This window comes from Elephantulus edwardii, unplaced genomic scaffold (assembly GCF_000299155.1).
Source record: "Elephantulus edwardii isolate Elephantulus edwardi_28Jun2011 unplaced genomic scaffold, EleEdw1.0 scaffold00126, whole genome shotgun sequence".
NCBI classification, from domain to species: domain Eukaryota; kingdom Metazoa; phylum Chordata; class Mammalia; order Macroscelidea; family Macroscelididae; genus Elephantulus; species Elephantulus edwardii.
The window spans coordinates 3,576,296-3,594,151 of NW_006399876.1; the positions used below are offsets into that span (position 1 = coordinate 3,576,296).

The 17,856-nt window shown below is 50.1% G+C and overlaps 1 protein-coding gene across 1 annotated transcript in view; it reads right to left on the minus strand.

Annotated features, from left to right (window-relative positions):
- The window catches only part of NADSYN1 (NAD synthetase 1), a 51,029-nt gene extending 49,919 nt beyond the window's left edge, over nt 1-1,110 (minus strand). The window contains exon 1 of the mRNA XM_006893219.1: nt 1,026-1,110. Coding sequence (XP_006893281.1) covers nt 1,026-1,110 — 85 coding nt within the window. The remainder of the gene's footprint in view (nt 1-1,025) is intronic.
- Between the last annotated feature and the right edge of the window lie 16,746 nt (nt 1,111-17,856).

Consider the following 17,856-nt stretch of genomic DNA (forward strand, 5'->3'; position numbering starts at 1 on the left):
AGAATGTCTGTGTTTCATTGATTATGCAAAGGCATTTGACTGTGTGGATCATAACAAACTGTGGCTGACTCTGAGAAGAATGGGAATCCCAGAAAATAAGTCCATAGGAACCAAAATATGATCTTGAATCAAATCCATCTGAATTTCAAGATCATTTTAAGAATAGGTTTGAGACACTGAATACCAATGATCGAAGATGAGATAAATCGTGGGATGTTATATCATCCATGAAGAAAGCAAAAGATCATTACAAAAACGGAGGAGAAAGAGGTGGCGGGGAATCACTGGAGCATTGAAAAGCCAGAACAAATGGAAAACAAGGAGATGTGAAGGAGCTCAAGTCAAGATACAGGGTCTGGCCTCTAGGACGACCCTTAGCACCCAGGGGAGGAGGAAGGGCTCCCCTCGTGGTTGGTCAGCGCCGCCTGCTATAGTCAGCACGAGCCTGCAGGGACTGGCGCGCAGGTGGAGGGTGGGACTATCTGGGCATCAGCTGGCCCGCTCCAGCCCCGCCTCCCATCACCCAGGCTGCTCTGGCTCTGACGAAATGAACGTCAGCTCATTTTAAAAAAGCAAAGGCGGAAGGACAAAGGTTGGAAGAATGCGCCCGATCAGATGCCTGTGTTCAAATTCTGTCTGCTCCACCAGCTCCTTGCAGGAACCAGGCTGGCACGCCTGCAGGTGTGTATCGGGCACCTTGCACTCCCAACGGCAGTCTGTCACCCACAGCGCCCACGCCACCCCACTTTCCCTCCGTGGGTCACCTTTCCCCAGTGTCCACCCATCAGAAACGTCCCCAGGGGCCACAGGCTGCCCACCAGGTTTCTCCAGCAAACCCCTGGCCACTGCGGCCCGCCCGGCTGCTTGCACCCCCTTCCCCAGGAAGGCTGCTGGGCGCCAGCTGTGCCACGTGGGGCCAAGGACGCTGGACACCGGTGTGGCCGTCGCTGCGCTGCCCAGATCGCATCCGTCCCCGCCCGGCTCCCCAGGCTGCAGGGCAGGGTGGGCGCTGTGCTCACACTCACTCTTTAAAATTCTTTGCAAATTGCCCTCGAAGTCCAGGGCCCACTGGTTGAGCGCGCAGGTGGCCACGGTCACCTTCCGACCCATGCTGGCTCAGTGGCACCTTAGGTGGCCGGCTGGACAAGGGGTCAGAGTGTCCACTCGCGGTCTCCCGCCCCGTAGGCCTTCGGAACCCAGCGTCAAGCCACGCCCCTCCATGTTAGGGCACGCCCACTCACCAACCCAGACCACGCCCTTCTTTAGCTTTGTGGAAACCCCGCCCCCTCCAGGCCCCTCCCTTTCCGGCCGGCGGCTGCGCTGTGCGCCATTCGGGCCTTCTGCGCCTGCGCGCCAAGTGAGGCACGCAGTTCATTGGTTTACAGCTGGCTTCGGGTTCCGCCCACGCCCCAGTCTTTTCCGCCACTCCACCCGGTGTTCTGCCTCTACTGTCCCTCCTGCTACATAGGCTGCCATCAAGTCGTTCCGGGGCAGCGGTCTCAGGATGTGACGTGCAGGGGTAGAGCGCTCACCTTCATCCCTCGGGGCATGGCGACCGGGGGTTAGCACTGGGACCACGCCCCCGGGCTCCTGCAGCCAGCTCAGCCAGCTTCTGATTATTATGTAGAGCTCCACATATACTCAGTACCTGCAAAGAAGGAGCCCTGGTGGTAAAGCGCTTAAATACTGGGTTGCTGCGGAGGAAAGGCCTGGCAGTCTGTTCCCGTAGAGATGAAAAAGCACAGACACTCGACTGTCAATTGCAACTCAGGTAACCTTCTATCGTGTTTCCAAGGTTGGTCGATTATTGGTCGATTTGAATTGCCGATGACGATTAGAACCCTGAAAAGTTACAAACTACCATCCAGGGCATTTTAGAGATTATGTCTGACACAAAATCCTATGGGACACCCAACAGCATAGCTTTAAGGAGAGTTGTAAAGAGCAATTAAAAAAAAAAAAAGAGCAATTCCACTATGTAGTTATCCGCTTAGGCTAAAACCCCATGGGTCACTCGGATGGTTTCCCCCCTCCCCTCCCTGGGGTTCCGGAGTCCAGGGTGATTAACAGTGACCCTGTTAAGAACAGATCAGAACCTGGCTCTATCCTGTGTCCTCCACCATTTTCCATGTATTTGAGCCCATTGTACAGTCACCATGTCAATCTATTTTGTTAAGGCTCTTCCTTTCCCCACATAATGTCGTTCTCCAGGAACTGGTCACTCCTACCAACAGGCCCAAAGTATGTGAGATGGAGTTTCACCATCCTTGCTCCCAAGGGAGCACCCTGGTTGCATGTTCTCTAAGACATACTTATTTGTTCTTTTGGTAGTCCATGGGATATTCAGTAACTCTTCTCCAGCACCACAAACCAACCATCCTTCTTCTGACATCCTTGTCCAACTGTCAGATGCATAGTAAGTAACTGAATATCATGGCCCAGATCAAGCACACTTTAGTCTTTCATCTGGTGTCCTTGGTTTTCAACACTTTGGAGAGGTCCTTGGCAGCTGAGTTCCCCAATATGATAATGTCTTTTAATTTCTTGATTGCTGGTACTAAGAGTGTTGCTTTTGGAGCCAACTAAGAAAAAATTGTCGGCAGTTTCCATTTTTGCCTCCGTCTATAATGAGGTTGCCTGTTGGCCCAGTGGTAAGGGTTTTAATTTTCTTCATGTTGAAATGTAATCCATAGGTAAGGTTGCTGTCTTTGGTCTTCAAAGTCCTTAGAGAAGGACTTCAGGTCCTTCTCAATCTCAGCAAGTAAGGTTGTGTTATCTGCATAACACAGGTTGTTGATGAGTCTTCCTCCAATCCGGCTTCTTGTATGACTTGTTCAGCAAACAGATTGAATAGATATGGAGAAAGGATACAATGCTAACAAACACCACACCTTTCTGGATTTTTAAATCCCACAGTGTTCCCTTGTAGAACAGCTTCAGACAATGGTGTTCAGACAACAGCTTCTTAGTATCGTTTTCACGAGAGAGCTTATGATCTGTTAATGCCAGAAGTGAAAAATTGAGGAAGAATGGCATTGCATCCGGAGTAAAAAATTCCATTTCAGGACCCACTCGGAAGTGCAGTGCTGCGAGGGATAGGGTGCCATTCACGCACACAAGGAAGATCTGTTACGTTATTCAAGTACATGCACCAACAATGAAAGCCAAAGATGAGGCAATGGAGGGTTTCTACCAACTTTTGCTGTCAAATCTGCTGTCAAGGACCCCTCCAAAGCGCTAAAGAGCAACAGTATCAGCCTAGAGACTCAGGTGTACCTGATCCAAGCCATGGTCTTCTCAATTGCTTGCTATGCATCCGAGAGCTGGGAAATGACTAAGGGTGGCTGAAGAAGAACTGATTTCTTTAAGCTGTGGTGCTGGAAAAGCCACAGCGAAGACATGGAGAAGAAAAGCTGGACGAGGGGCTGGCCTGTCCCAAGGAGCCACTGGGTGCCATGCAGGAGCAACGCTGCACACCGAGGGAGCCAGGAATCAAGTGCTGATTCTCATGATTTCTACATCATTTAATGACGCTGACATTGTCAACATTTGCAAGAATAAGCCTTTCAGAAGTAGCGTTGTGACAGACCTCTCCTAGCCTACAAATGGTTTCTTGAACGTTTCACTGATAAACCTGAACAGATGGACACAAGGGTTGTTTTGTCTTAAACAAAAACAACTCTATGGGAAGATGAGCATAACTGTCTCACAGAAACACTTCAAAACTTCTCATGTCTGACAAAATTTTTAAAAACACTTGGGGGATTTAATTTCTCAGGCTCTGGCTTGTGGGTATTTGTAGGTGATCACCAGTTTTTTCCAAGTCGTGACATACCATTTGAATGTTTATTTTTCTGGTTGACTTTTACAATGACTAATGCTTTGGTTTCAAGACTTTCCACTAAAAGACCATAAAGAGAAATGGAAAGATCCCAGTGACCGTGCCCACTAACCAGGAGATTCTGTCCTTATAAAGAGTAACAACCTAGAGAAGCCTAGAGGCAGCTCTGCTGTGTCACACGGGTCACCGTGAGCCAGACACACTAAACATCAACAACAGAGATCGTCACAGACTGTTACGTTACCACGACTGCACTGTCTTCTAAAAACTTATGCCATCTTTATCAGGTTCTCTGGATGACTTTTCCCCAATTGTTTGTCAAGAATAAATAAATGTTAGAAGCTTTCTGAAGATGTATTGGTTCTTTAACTTTGCTTTTCACTATTTATTCATTTACTTGGTCATGTCCAGGAGATGGGGCTCTGTAAGGAGGAGTGTGGTATCAGAATTAGAGGAAGACTTATCAACAATCTGTGTTATGCAGATGACACAACCCTGCTTGCTGAAACTGAGGAGGACCTGAAGCACTTGCTGCACAAGGTCAAGGACTGCAACCTTCAATATGGATTGAAGTTCAATATCAAGAAAACAAAGATTCTCACCACTGGGCCGATTGGCAGCATCATGATAGCGGGTGAAGAGATTGAGATTGTTAACAGCTGAGGTTTGCTTGGCTCCACAATCAACACTCTTGGCACCAGCAACCAGGAAATCAAAAGATGAATTGCATTGGGAAAGTCTGCTGTCAGGGACCCCTCCAGAGTACTGAAGAGCAGTGATGTCAGTCGGAGACTAAGGTGTACCTGATCTAGGCCATGGTCTTCATAATTATGTGCTATGCATCAGAAAACTGGACAATGATTAGAGATGTTTGTTTCTTGCTGTGTACCATTAAGTTGAATCCTAATGGCCGAGGAGGAGATTGCCCCTCATCCAGTAGAGCATCTGGTGGATTCAAACTGTGTGTCTTCAGGATTGCAGCACAGCTTCTTGCCACTAGGCTACCAGAGCTCCCTCAATGGCAAGAGATGATAGAAGAATTGATGTGTTTGAGTACGGTGCTGGAGAAAGAGTGTTGAATATGCCATGGACTGGTAAGAGAATAAACAAGTTCATCCTGGAGAGCGTGAAGCCAGGCTCCTTGGAGGCAAGGGTTCTGTAGCTGCATCTGATGTACTTTGGACATGATGCAAGGAGGGACCAGTTCTTGGAGAAGGATGTCATGTTTGGGAGGGTGGAGGGACAATGCAGGAGAGGGAGACCCTTGATGAGATGGATTGACTCAGTGACTGGGGTAATGAGGGTAGGTGTGTCAGAGACAATAAGGTTGGTGCAGGATAAAGCAGGGTTCAGAGCTGTTGTACATAGGGTCACTGTGAGTTGCAGGTGACTTGATGGCACATAACAACAACAAAACAACAACATGTACTAAATACTGAATGTGACCCAAACTTATGTGTGAACACGGGCATTTAAAATTTTTCCAGTGGCTATATGCCTAGGAATACTTCACTTTACGTAAAGGAAGTTAAGTGTCAACAGTTGCCAATATCTGTATGAAGTTTTAAACTTCCATGAATGACAAAAGTGGTTAAGATGTTTCAAGGATTGACTACAGTTTATACAATATGTTAACCAAAATGTGTTAGAAGCAACTATATATTATTCTTTGCAAACCATGTTCTTAAAGTGTTCAGTAGTTCCTGAAATACATCATTGCTGAAGTTACATGCAATTAGGAAAAGAAAGGGAAAATTTTTATTAGTTGCTATTTTATTTATAAATAATGAGTAAATAAAAAATTAAATTGGATTTTGGGCAGTCAGGAGACTGAATGTTTGCATTTTGATCAATGATTTATTCATTGTAAATACCTTTTCTAAAAACTACAAATGACAGCTATCCCCGCGGACCTCAGACTGACTGCATCTGTGGAAAAAACTGTTAGAGAAGCTAAACAGCAGGCCACGTGCCGACCACGGAACAGATCATCCTTTCTTGTTGTTAGTTGCAATCAAGTTGAGTGCGACTCAGAGGGACCCTGTGAACAACAGGTCTGAACCCTGTCCTGTCCTGGGCCATCCTCATCCTGTCACACGTGAGCCCATTGCTGCAGTCACTGTGCCAATCCATCTGGCTGAGACCTTCCTCTCTTTCGCTGACCCTCTTCCTTTCCATTCCTTGTTCTAATGGTTACAGGACGCTGCAGCTGTTTCTCTTCATTTTGACTGACTTCCCTCTGGACTCTACCTCTCATACTGTAGCTGAGTTCCTTTGTTCGCAGGGTTTTCAGAGGCCTGCTATTTCACAAGTGGATGGCTAATCCTGCATCTAGTCTCTCTTAATCTGGGCCCCGCTGAAACCTGTCCACTATGCTGACCTTTCTGGCATTTGACACACAGGTGGTGCAGCTTACAGCATCACAGCAACTCCTCGACATCCCCTTAACCTCAGAGCTACTGTTCTGTTACTGCTACTCTACTGTTCACAGGATTTTCAGAGGCTTGTTCTTTAAGAAGTGGATGCCAATCCTGCTTCTAGTCTGTTTTAATCTGGGAGCTCTACTGAAACCTGCCCACCATGGGGTAACCTTTATGGTATTTGACAATGCTAGTGGCATAGCTTTCAGTATCATAGCAACCCACAAGTTACCTTAGTGCTGCAGCAAACTGACACAAGTGCTGTACCAATTAGAACAATGTATCTGCCAAATACATCCAAATGACAATTCATTTTGTACTTCTAATAGCAAATCAGGCTTCACACCAGACCCGAATCCTCACTCAGCAGGGGCGGCCACCTTGCCAATCCCCCAGAGTCTGCACGTTTCCTGGCGCCAAGTGGAGCCTGACTCATTCCCACCCCTTGCATGTGGGGCAGAACTGCTCCACGGGGCTCTGAAGGCTGGGAAATCAGAAGCAGATCACCAGCCTGTCTTCCATGGTACCTCTATGTGGTTTTGAACCGTGGGTCTAGGGGACCGTGGTCAAGCATGTAACCATTTGAACTCTCGGGAGACCAGGCCTGTAGCCATGAGGCACCCTATGTGTGTGCTCTGTACTTTCTTTAAAAAAATATTTTATTAATTTTAATGAACATTTACAGAGACCCTGAATTCCTATTCATTCATTGCTGCACTTTTCTCCCTGCCCACCCCTCCCCTTCAGTTCACTCCTCTCTTTGAAAAGTAAAAGTAAAATTCTTTCGTTGGTATATAATCCCTACCTCCCCGAATACACTCCACTGTGCAACCTTCATTCTGGACTCTTGTGATAACCATAATACCCTATGACATAGCACTTTTAAATTATTCTCTCCCTCATCTGTTTCAATGCAGTGTACATAATTTATCCAATTTTTCTCAGTCTTACCCCAACCCTGATGTCAGACCCGTTCTACAACAGTGGCACTATGCAGTATTTGTCCTTTTGTGACAGAGATATTTCACTCAGCATAATGTCCTCCAGAGTCACCCATCTTGAATGATATTGCATGAGTTCCTTGTTTTTCAACACAGTGTAGTATTCCATTGTGTGAATATACCACAGCTTCTCTATCCATTCATTTGTTGATGGGCACTTAGATTGTTTGCTATTGTGAACAAAGCTGCGATAAACATGGGTGTGCATATATCTGCTTGGGTGTCAGTTATGGTCTCTTTAGGGTGTATTCCCAGTACTGGAATTGCTGGGTCAAACGGTATCTCTATTTGCAACTTTTTGAGAAAGCGCCACACTGTCTTCCACAGTGGTTGCACCATTTTACACTCCCACCAACAGTGAATAAGGGTTCCAGTTTCTCCACAACCTCACCAGCATTTGTTGTTTGCTGTTCTGTTAAATTTTGCTATTCTGACTGGGGTGAGACATATCTCGTTGTTTCATGCTCTGTACTTTCTAATGGCTGATTTTTCACTGAAGTAGGTCACCAGGCCTTCTGAGGCACTTCTGGTGGACTTGAACCGACAGAATTCTGGCTAGTGATCTATACCCACTGGTGTTCCTGCTGAGTCGTTGTTAGGTGCCATCGCGTCAACCATGACTCATGACAACCCTATGAATGCAGACCTAAACTCTGCCCTACCCTGAGCCTCCCTCACCATCCTGGTACGCTGGAGCCCGTTGTCCCGATCTCTCTGTCAGTACATCTTGTTGGGAGCCTTTTGCTGACCCATCACCTTTCCAAGCCTGGTGTCTTTTCCCAAGAGCTGGTCTCTCCTAAGAAGATGCCCAGAGTATGTGAGATGACGCTTCATCATCTTTAACTCTAAGGACCACCTTCATGCTACTTTCTTCAGGACACATCTATTTGTTCTTTTTGAAGTCTGTGGAATATACAGTAATCTTCTCCAATGCCACAGCTCAAAGGCATCAGTTATCCTGCTGTCATCCTTATTTATTGTCCAGTTTTTTGGTACATAGCAAGTGATTGAAAAGACCATGCCCTGAATCAGGTGCACCTTGGTCTTTAAATTAACATCATTGCTCCTCAGTACTTTGGAGAGGTCCATGATTGCAGTCTTGCCCAATATAATATATCTTTTTGTTTTCTTGACAGCTGTTGCCAAGAGTGTTGATAGTGGGGCCAACCAAGATGAAATCATTAACCACATCAGTTTTCTCTTCATCTCTCATGATGTTGCCTTTAGGTTCAGTGCAAGGATTTTGTTTGCTTGACACTGACATGTAGAAGATCTATAGTCTTTGACCCTCTGCAATAAGCGTCTCAGCTCCTCCTCACTTTTGACAAGCAGAGTTGTGTCATTTGCATGTCACAGCTGGAGGCACCACCTGCCATGCCCCCAGCCCCACATCAAGGGGCTGAGACTGCCTTGGGGAGAGCCAGGCTCGTCCACCCCCACATCAAGGGGCTGAGACTGCCTTGGGGAGACCCAAGGTCACCCACCCCCATGTCAAGTGCTGAGACTGCCTTGGGGAGACCCAGGGTCACCCACCCCCACGTCAAGTGCTGAGACTGTCTTGGGGAGAGCCGGGCTCGCCCACCCCCACGTCAAGGGGCTGAGACTGCCTTGGGGAGACCCAAGGTCACCCACCCCCACGTCAAGGGGCTGAGACTGCCTTGGGGAGACCCAGGGTCACCCACCCCCACGTCAAGTGCTGAGACTGTCTTGGGGAGAGCCAGGCTCGCCCTGTGGTATCTGTAAATGTGCCGCTGCTGTGGTTTGCTCTTAGGAGATCAAGGTGCGTCTGCCTGTTTGCTGTAATAGGGGAGTCACTTGCATGTTGCTGCTTGTCTTACAGCTTCTGCATGTGTGTGCTTGCTTGCTCATCATTTGTCCTTGTGAGTACAGCACGTATCTGTCAGTAGCTCTACTGGGCTGACCTGCAGGTTGCTCTGAGGTGGCAAGCTATACCACTGGTATTTCCAGTGCCAGCAGGGTCACCCACTGTGGACGGGTCATGGGGGAGCTGCCAGAGTAAGACAGACTAGGAAGCAGGACTGGGCGTCCACTTGTGCAGTGGCAGCCTCTGAAAATCCTGTGAGCGGCAGGGAGTACGGTTAGATAGAGCGCTGAGCACTAGGATGAGGACCAACTCAGCGTAAACCACCGACTCTTCTCCGGCGCGTTTGAACTCACTCACTACCTGCGGCTTTTCCGTTCACTTTCCCTGCGTAGCTCTTCACCCATCTTGGTACAATTTTATTTTTGTGGGATGAGAGTTGTTGTTGTTGTTGTTGTATACTGTTGAGTCAGAACTGACCCTCGACCAGGTTTTCAGAGGCACTAAATTGCCCATCTTTCTCCTTGGAGCAGCCGGTGGATTCAAACTTTGTACCTTTCATTTGGCAGCACGATTTCTTACCACTAAGCCACCAGGGCTCCTATTAAGAAGGGTAGGATCCAGATTTTTTTCCAATGTGACTACGCAGCTGTCTGGACAGCACCCGATTCTCAATGGCGCCTTTGTCATATCTGTCCCACTCATGTGTGTTTCCCTTTATCAACAGCTGTCTTCTGTGTGTAGAATGGCGTGTGCTCATAACAGACAGCTTGAAGCTCCACTGAAACACAGGACGGCCGCGTATTACTCAGGACTGAATGCTGCCCATTGAAAATAAGTGTTCTATTGAGAACAATCTGGAATAAGAGCAGCATTACAGAGTGTTCACGGGAAGAAGAAAAATGTGCAACAAGAAATGAATGAAAACCCAACCTCTCCATAAACTTTCCTTAAAAACACTCTTTTTTAAAAAGGAGAGAATCTACAAAAAAACCCCCAAAGATTATGGAATTAGAAGGATATTAGAGTAGATTTTAAAAAAACTATCGTATTCAAAATGGAGCCAATTTGCTAATTAAAATAAATAATGATGTTTCTAGATGATGACCTATTTAAAACCACTTTAAAAGAAACTCCTGAGTCCATGGTCTGTTCCGCAGTCAGCACCTGGCCTCATTTTGGCTGCTGATAATTCACTTGTTCAGTGGTTCTTTCTGTAGATGTAGTCAATCTGATTCCATCAGGTGTGTTTCATGTGGATAGGCATCACTTGTGTTTTTTAAAATACTATGTTTGCAAGAAATAAAACATTGTGGGGAGGAATGATGTATCCTGTGGTTTAAAAGGGATATAGGATTGGGTACTGTTATTACAGGAGTCTAGAGTGAAGGCTGCACAGTGGAGTGGACCTGGGGGGAGGGATTGCATAACAATGAAAGAGTTTTTCTTTTACTTTTCAAGGAGAAGAGTGAATTGGGGCGGGGGGCGGGCAGCAAAAAAATGCAACAATGAATGACTGGAAGCCCTAAGTCTCTGCAAACTTTCATTAAAATGAATTTTTTAAAACCCCAAACATTGTGATTGTGCAAAATAAAAAAAAAAAATCCCACCCTGGTTTCCCCCTCTCCAAGATGAACCTGTTTATTCTCTTAGCAGTCCATGGTATATTCAGCACTCTTCTCCAGCACCACAGCTCAATGCTCCTTCTATCATCCGTAGTCATTGTTCAGCTTTCTGATGCATGGCACATACTTGAGAAGACCATGGCCTGCATCGGGCACAGCTTATTTCCAGACTGACAAAGTTGCTCTTCAGTACTTGGTGAGGTCCCTGATAGCAGATATTCCCAGTGCAATTCAGAAGAATAAATGCAGTTCATTCACTCACACCCATACACACACACACACACACTCACACCCATACACACACACACACGCACACACACACACACACACTCGCTCCCACTGTGGTTGAGGTGGTTCTGGCTGATGGTCGCCTTCCAGCGGTCCCTGTGCTGTCCATCTGCCCAGGAGCAGAGTGTGCACGCCTCTCCCCTTGGACTGCGGACCTCATGTCTGGCCAGCAGCCCCACAGGCTCGGCGGTAGGGGCCTGGAGAACTGCTAGCCACTGTGCAGCAATGGCACCCGGATGACCGCTGGCCTTGGTGACCTTCACAAGTGTTGGAGAGCAAGATAGCTGAGAGAGAAGCTGTCCCAGTAACGAACAGGGCTTTATGAAGTGGTCTGAGAGGGACGCCAGGTGATCGCGTGTAGATAGCAAAGGCAGTTGCCTTTTCTAGGTGCTCTTACAGAGATTGAGGGGATGGAGGTTTGCTTGGGGAGTTGTGGTCAGGGGTGTTGTCACGATATGATCAGGCCCAGGGACCTATCAGGATCTGACCATCTAGAGACCTTGTCAGGATATGGTCAGGCCTCATCAAGGCATGGTCAGGCCTGGCACTAAGTGCTGGGGTGAACAGGAATGGAGCATTCTTCCTCCGACAAGGAGAGAAAATCAAGATGGGCACCCACATGCCGACAGCTGGTTCCTGTGAGCCCCAGGTCCGGGGAATCTCCATCCCTGCAATTCTGACAGCAGCTCCCCTGTGGCTCTCTCCATGTCTCGGCTGGGTGTGATAATTCACTGCAGTGGCCACAGAGTCACACACCATCCTCCCCACGGGGGGGGGGGGGGTTAATTAGGGAAGCCACAGGCTACAGTCAGAGGAGACAGACCTTCCATCAAAATAGCCCCTTCTCCGCTGCGCTCACACGCTGGCCTCTCTCTGACCCTTGGTCTCTGGCCCCTGGGCAAGTGTTACAAAGCCCTTCAGTTCTGCCAGGCGCACTCAGAGACGCCCCACTCCATCTGGCTCCAGTCTCCTGGTTCTCTGCCATTGCTTCTTGCTTCTCCTGAATCTCGGCATTCTCAGCCCAGGGACGCACAGGAACCCCGGCTCCAGAAGCTGTGGTCCACACAGCTGTTCTTGGCACTGGTGACGCTCTCCATCCGCCTCTGGATGGCTCATTTGAAGCCTAGGGGGTGGCAGGAGCTAGGACTTGGTGAGGCAGTGGTGAGCACACACAGTGAGGCCATGGTTGGTTCTGTCCCACATCAGGTCACTCAGGTCCGGCTGGCTGGCAGAGTCCCACAAAGCACAGGGCAGTAACAGGGTAGCATGTAACTAGCACACGCCAAAGGCCTGTAGGAACCAGCCAACCTCAAACTGAGAGGAATTCTGCAAAAAGCTGGCCCCGCTCTTCAAAGCTGTCACACTGTGAAAGACCAGACGAAAGCTAATAAAGACCAACAATCAACACTGCCGTGCCCACTGCAGACGAGTGGCCTCGATGCGTGGTGGTCCTGGAGGACAGCGCAGGATTGTTCCTTGCGCCTTGGAAGACTCAAATTCTTTAAGAAAGTAAACAGACTTGTCCTTCTCCCAGCGAGTGGGTGGTGGGTTTGAACCACCGACTTCATAGTTAGCAGCCAAGCACTTTAACCACCAAACCACCAGGGCTTGCTGTCCTCAATCGTTTAACGCTGTCCAGTTGGTTCTGGCTCACAGGACCCCGGAGGGTTCCCAAGACTACAGTCAGGTCCGTCTCCCGTGTAGTCCGCTGGTGGATTAGAACCTCTGACCTTTTGGTTAATAGCCACGCATATTAACGCATTTAAGAACTGTGCCAGCAGGGACTGCTGCCCTCAAGAATCCCACTGCCATCCGCTGAGCGCACTCCAGCTCTGAGTGACCCTGGATTATAGGGAACAGTGGAACTGCCCGGGCTTCCTCTGTTGCACCCTTTACCCAAGCCGATCGCCAGGCCTGTCTCCCGCGGTAGCAGCTCGGAGGCTTCGACCTTTCAGTTAGCAGCCCCGCACTTCAATCCTGGAACATTAAAAATAAACCCTCCAGAGGTATCTTGAGATGCTCAGGTACCTTTCCCCGGAACTGTGAGAAGACAAAGTGAGAGGCAAAGTCCAGTCACTAGAGATTGAACTGTTTGACATATAATGACAGGTTATGGACAAGTAGCCACCCCGCCCACCACCTGCCCTGCAGCCCTGGAAGGGGGCGCGCCCGGCGACCGTCAATCATGCGCAGCGCCGCCGCCGATTGGTGCAGGCGGTGGCCTAGGCGTCAGCCCAGGAGGTGGGTCGAGGTGCCTTCTCCACTCACGGGGCTCAGGGATGCCATTCCTGACTCTGATTGGCCAGCCGCCACATTACGTAGTCCGGAGGCGGGGTGGTGGGCGGTCCCGCCCCCGGCGTTGGCGGTAGAAGAGCGATCGCACGGGTTGGCAGGGGTGAGAGTGCGGCGCTGGGGCCCAGGAGGGTGCGCGCAGGTGAGGAGGGGACGGGCCAGGTGGGGCCGAGTGGGGCCGCGCAGGTGAGGGGGGGGTAACGGTTTAGGAGGGGGCGGTGCTCATGTGAGGAGGGGATGATCCTGGCCAAGGGAAGGGGCCTGTGCACACAGGTGAGCTGTGGCACATGCGGGCAGGTGAGGGCCAGCCAGTACACACGGGAGGACTGGTGAGGAGGGGGCTCCTGGAACTGCAGGTGGTCAGGGTGAGTGTGCTCAGGTGAGGGCCTGGGTCTTAGGTGAGATATGGTGAACAAGGGGCACGTGATCGGGTGAGGGGCGAGAGATTTAGGTGCGTCCAGTGGTGCTATCCCAGAGTAGGGCTGGCCTTGGACATTGATGTCACCGGGCAGAGCTGGAGCTGGGGCCTCGTGGCCATTGGTCAGCTGTTTTTCTGGGATCTGTAGGAGAAGGGTGATCTTCTGAGAAGATCAGATTTCCAACAAAAGGCCACGTAGGGAGGGGGAAGCTGGAAGTGAAATGCTCTCCCCAAAAAGGGGTGAGGCTCCCGTGCTCACCTCTGTGTTACACAGCACGTTTGGTGACTGAGCGACACGGTGGTCTGAGAACATTGGGCACTGGGCCCATTCACAGATGAAAACACTGAGGCTGGAGCGGTTACAGGTGGCACATACAGAGAATGCTGAGTTAGGGTTTCACTCACAGTGTGACTCACAAGCCTGCATTTGGAGAGTGGGTGTGGGGACAGCACCTTCACCTGGACCCCCACCTGGACCCCAGCTCCTGAAGCAAGGCTTGACCCCAGCCCCTGAAGCAAGGCTCGGGGTTAAATGTGGGCCAGGATGTCACATCTGCAGCCTGGTTTCCATTGTCTTCCCAGGAAGCTGTTCTCTGGTGTCCTTATTCACTCTGGTCCTCTCCTCCTTTGTCATTGCTCAGTCCTCGTCACTGTGTTTGCCAGTCCCTGCCATTCCTCAGATGATGACAGTTCCAAGACAGACTCTTTTCTGGTGCAATAATAGTCCAATTAAATGTACTTCTTTCTTCAAAGTCCTCATTCCTCCTGGGGGATGCAAAGGGCCAGTCACTGGGCCTTGAAGCAAAAGGCTGGCAGTTCAAACCCACCCAGAGGTGCCACAAGAGAAAAGCCTGGTGACTGATCATCACCCCAAAGTGGACAGGCTCAAGAACCTTGGTCAGCTGACTGGTGTCAAGTTCACAGAAAGGACTGTGTTTCTGAGGGTGGGTGTGGATGATTCAAAGCCCGCAGTGTGTGGTTCACTACAGAATTCTTGTCTTCCACGTGGAGACCCAGGTTCGAGGCCCAGTCAGTGCACACCTAGCCCTTATCTGCTACTGGTTGTTGTTATGTGCCGTTGAGTCGCTTGAGACTCATAGCGACCCTGTGTACAACAGCCCTAAACTCCGCTCTGTCCTGTGCCAATCGCACTGTCTCTGACACTCCCATCCGATTATCCCAGTCACTGAATCAATCCACCTCATAGAGGGCCTTCCTCTCCTGCGCTGTCCCTCCACCCTCCCAAGAATGATGTCCCTCTCCAAGGACCGGTCTCTCCTCACAACATGTCCAAAGTATGTCAGACGAAGCCTCAGAATCCTTGCCTCCAAGGAGCCACCCGGTTTAACCCTTTCCAGGACAAATCTGTTTGTTTTCCTAGCAGTCCATGGTATTCTCAATACTCTTCTCCAGCACCACAGCTCTGCTACTGGAGGCTGGTTTTTCACAATGATGCTAAACAGATCTCATTGGAGCTTCTAGACTAAGACAAGGAAGAAAGGCCTGGCAATTGGCTTCTGAAAATCACCTGTTTACAACCCCATGGATCACAACAGTACATACGTGATAGTGGGGGTGGTGTGGCACCAGCCAGTGTTTGGTCCTGTGTAAGTCAGGGACAGCACAGCAGGACACTGATAAGATGGGGTCCCGCAGACCTGGGCCGGGCCTCTCTGCATCCCCCCAGCAGCAGGCCTTGGATAAATACTTTTGAATCCTCATCTGTCTTCCAGCCTGTGTGTCACTCTGCACAACCCATTTCTCTTCATAGGACTTCCTTCAGTGGCTTGAGAAGAATCCAGCAGACCTTTGGGGACAGAAGAGTCTGGAGAGTTCAGGGAACCAGTTCCAGAAGGAACGTTCTGTTCTGCTGAGGCACCCCTCACTGAGGTTGGAGGTAAGCACGTCCCAGCCCTGTGGGTCCAGGCCTTGGGCCCTGATGGTGACCCCACAGCTGGGTGCTCCCGCCGTCGGTGCTGCTGTGGCCTGGCTCCTTGAGGTGGATTTACACTCTCCTTCATGGAGAAGTCCATGGGACAGAGCAAGAGAGGACGCGTGGTGAATGGACGTGAAATCAGCTCAAGAGATTTCTGCTGACTGTTGTAATACCTCCCATTCCTTCTCCCCTGGCACAGCCTAGAGGGCCTTCCCACACCTAGTCCTGAGGGTATGCGTGTCCACATCCAGAGTGTTAGATACTTAGATTTGGCTGTTACTTCATCTGGGTTTTCCAGCCTCAGTCTCTCTGTGGGCTAATCCCCCGAGAAAGATGAGGCGTACGTGAAGATTTACAGTCCTGGACACCGGAGGCGGAACTCCACACTGTCCCTCAGGCGTGTTGAGGGGCACTAAGTGGCAGGGGCTTTGGTTTTGTGTTTGGTTAGCCATAGTCTTTCCGACTCTCACACCATGACTGGGTGGGACGATGCAAAGGATGTGTATTGGACAGTCTTCTGAGAATACAAATAAAGTGCACACAGTGCCTGGGAGGGATGGGTGGAGCGATGCAAATGAGATTACAGACTCCTTGCAGAGGATTGGCCAGTTCTGCCATCCAACTAGGAGGAGCCAGGAGCAGAGTAGAGAGGGGACATCCTGACCATCAAGAAAGAAGTGGCAGGACTAGAGTGTCCAGCTCTGCCACCTCACTGCTCCCTGGATCCTCAGTCCCTCGGCCTCTGCCCTTCTCAGGCACGTGTTACAGAGTCCAGGGGCCGGAGAACTGGACGCCGGTTGACCCTGCCAGTCAAGCGCCCTGAGGCACCCTGCTGTGGCAGAGGCCACGTGTCTGTTGAGGGCACATAGTTTATTTCTACCTACTGTGATGAGCAGGGGTGCACGTGTCCACTCTTGTCGGGGCTCTTGTGGATCTTGGGTTCATGCCCGGCGGTGAGAGGCTGGGCCTCACGGCTTTGCCATTTACAGCTTCTTAAGGGAGTCCTGTCTTCCGGGCATGTGGGTAGGAGGAGCTGGCCCTTCAGAAAGGACATCATGCTTGAACAGGTGGAGAGCCAGAGAAAGAGATGAAGTTCTCAACAGAGTGGGAGAAACAATGGGCTCAAGTACATCAGAGATAACGAGGATGGCACAGGACAGGACGGGGCTCAGCTCCATGGTTGCCGGGGCCGTTAGGACTCACAGCTGACTCGACACCTATCAACAACAACATACTGTTTCCACCGTGGTCCTTCCACGGGCAGCCCCACCTGCAGTGAGTGAAGGGTTCGCTCTCCCCACACCCTCACCAGGGTCTGGGTTTTCTGGGGTTTTGAACTTTGCTTTTGTTGTTGATAAGAACTGTCAAGTGATGGATGACTCATAGCCACCCTATGAACGAAAGACCTGAACACTTGTATAACTTTCATCATTTCTCCAAGTTGATAGTGTTTCCGGAGGCAAGCTATTTCGGAAGTGCATGCCACTCCTGCTTCCAAGCTTGTTTTAATAGGGGAGCGCCACCCAACACGAGATAATATCTTATTGTTTTGATTCACTCTGTCATGGCTAATGATCTCTGAGCGGGTCTGTGTGTTGTTGGCCAGCTGACCGTCTTCTTTGAGGCTGTCCTTGTCCCCTGTCTGGTTTTGGCTGCTTGAAGCTTACGTTCTATTGCAGACATTGGACATGTACACACATTAGAGAGAACAAGTCACTTCCAGTAACACCCTGACCCATGGCCTGGAACCTGGCCTCTGGTCATCTTAGTCGGCTGGTCAAGGAGGTCTCCTGTGAGAACGGGGGCATTTCTCGTGAGGGCGGGAGGAGAGGCCAGTGTCTCAGGGTGAATGGATTAACCCTCATCACAATCAGTACAATCCCTCCTGCACGTGGTGGTACAATGGTTAAGCCAAACACCGTGAACTAGAAGGTCAGTGGTTCGAGCCCTCCGGCCAGTCTGCATCAATCAATCTCATGAAGATTACCCCCTAGCACGAGATTCTTCCACCTCTCGGGGCCCTCCTCTGCATCCCCTCAGCGGCCTCCCCTGCGTCCCCTCGCGGCCTTCCCTGCATCCCCTCAGCGGCCTCCCCTGCGTCCCCTCGCTGCCTCCCCGTGTTCTCAGCAGCCTCCCCTGCACCCCGAGGCCACAGTCTTAACGGGAGCAGACTGCCTCATATTTCTCCCTTGCAGAGGCTGGTGGGCTGACAC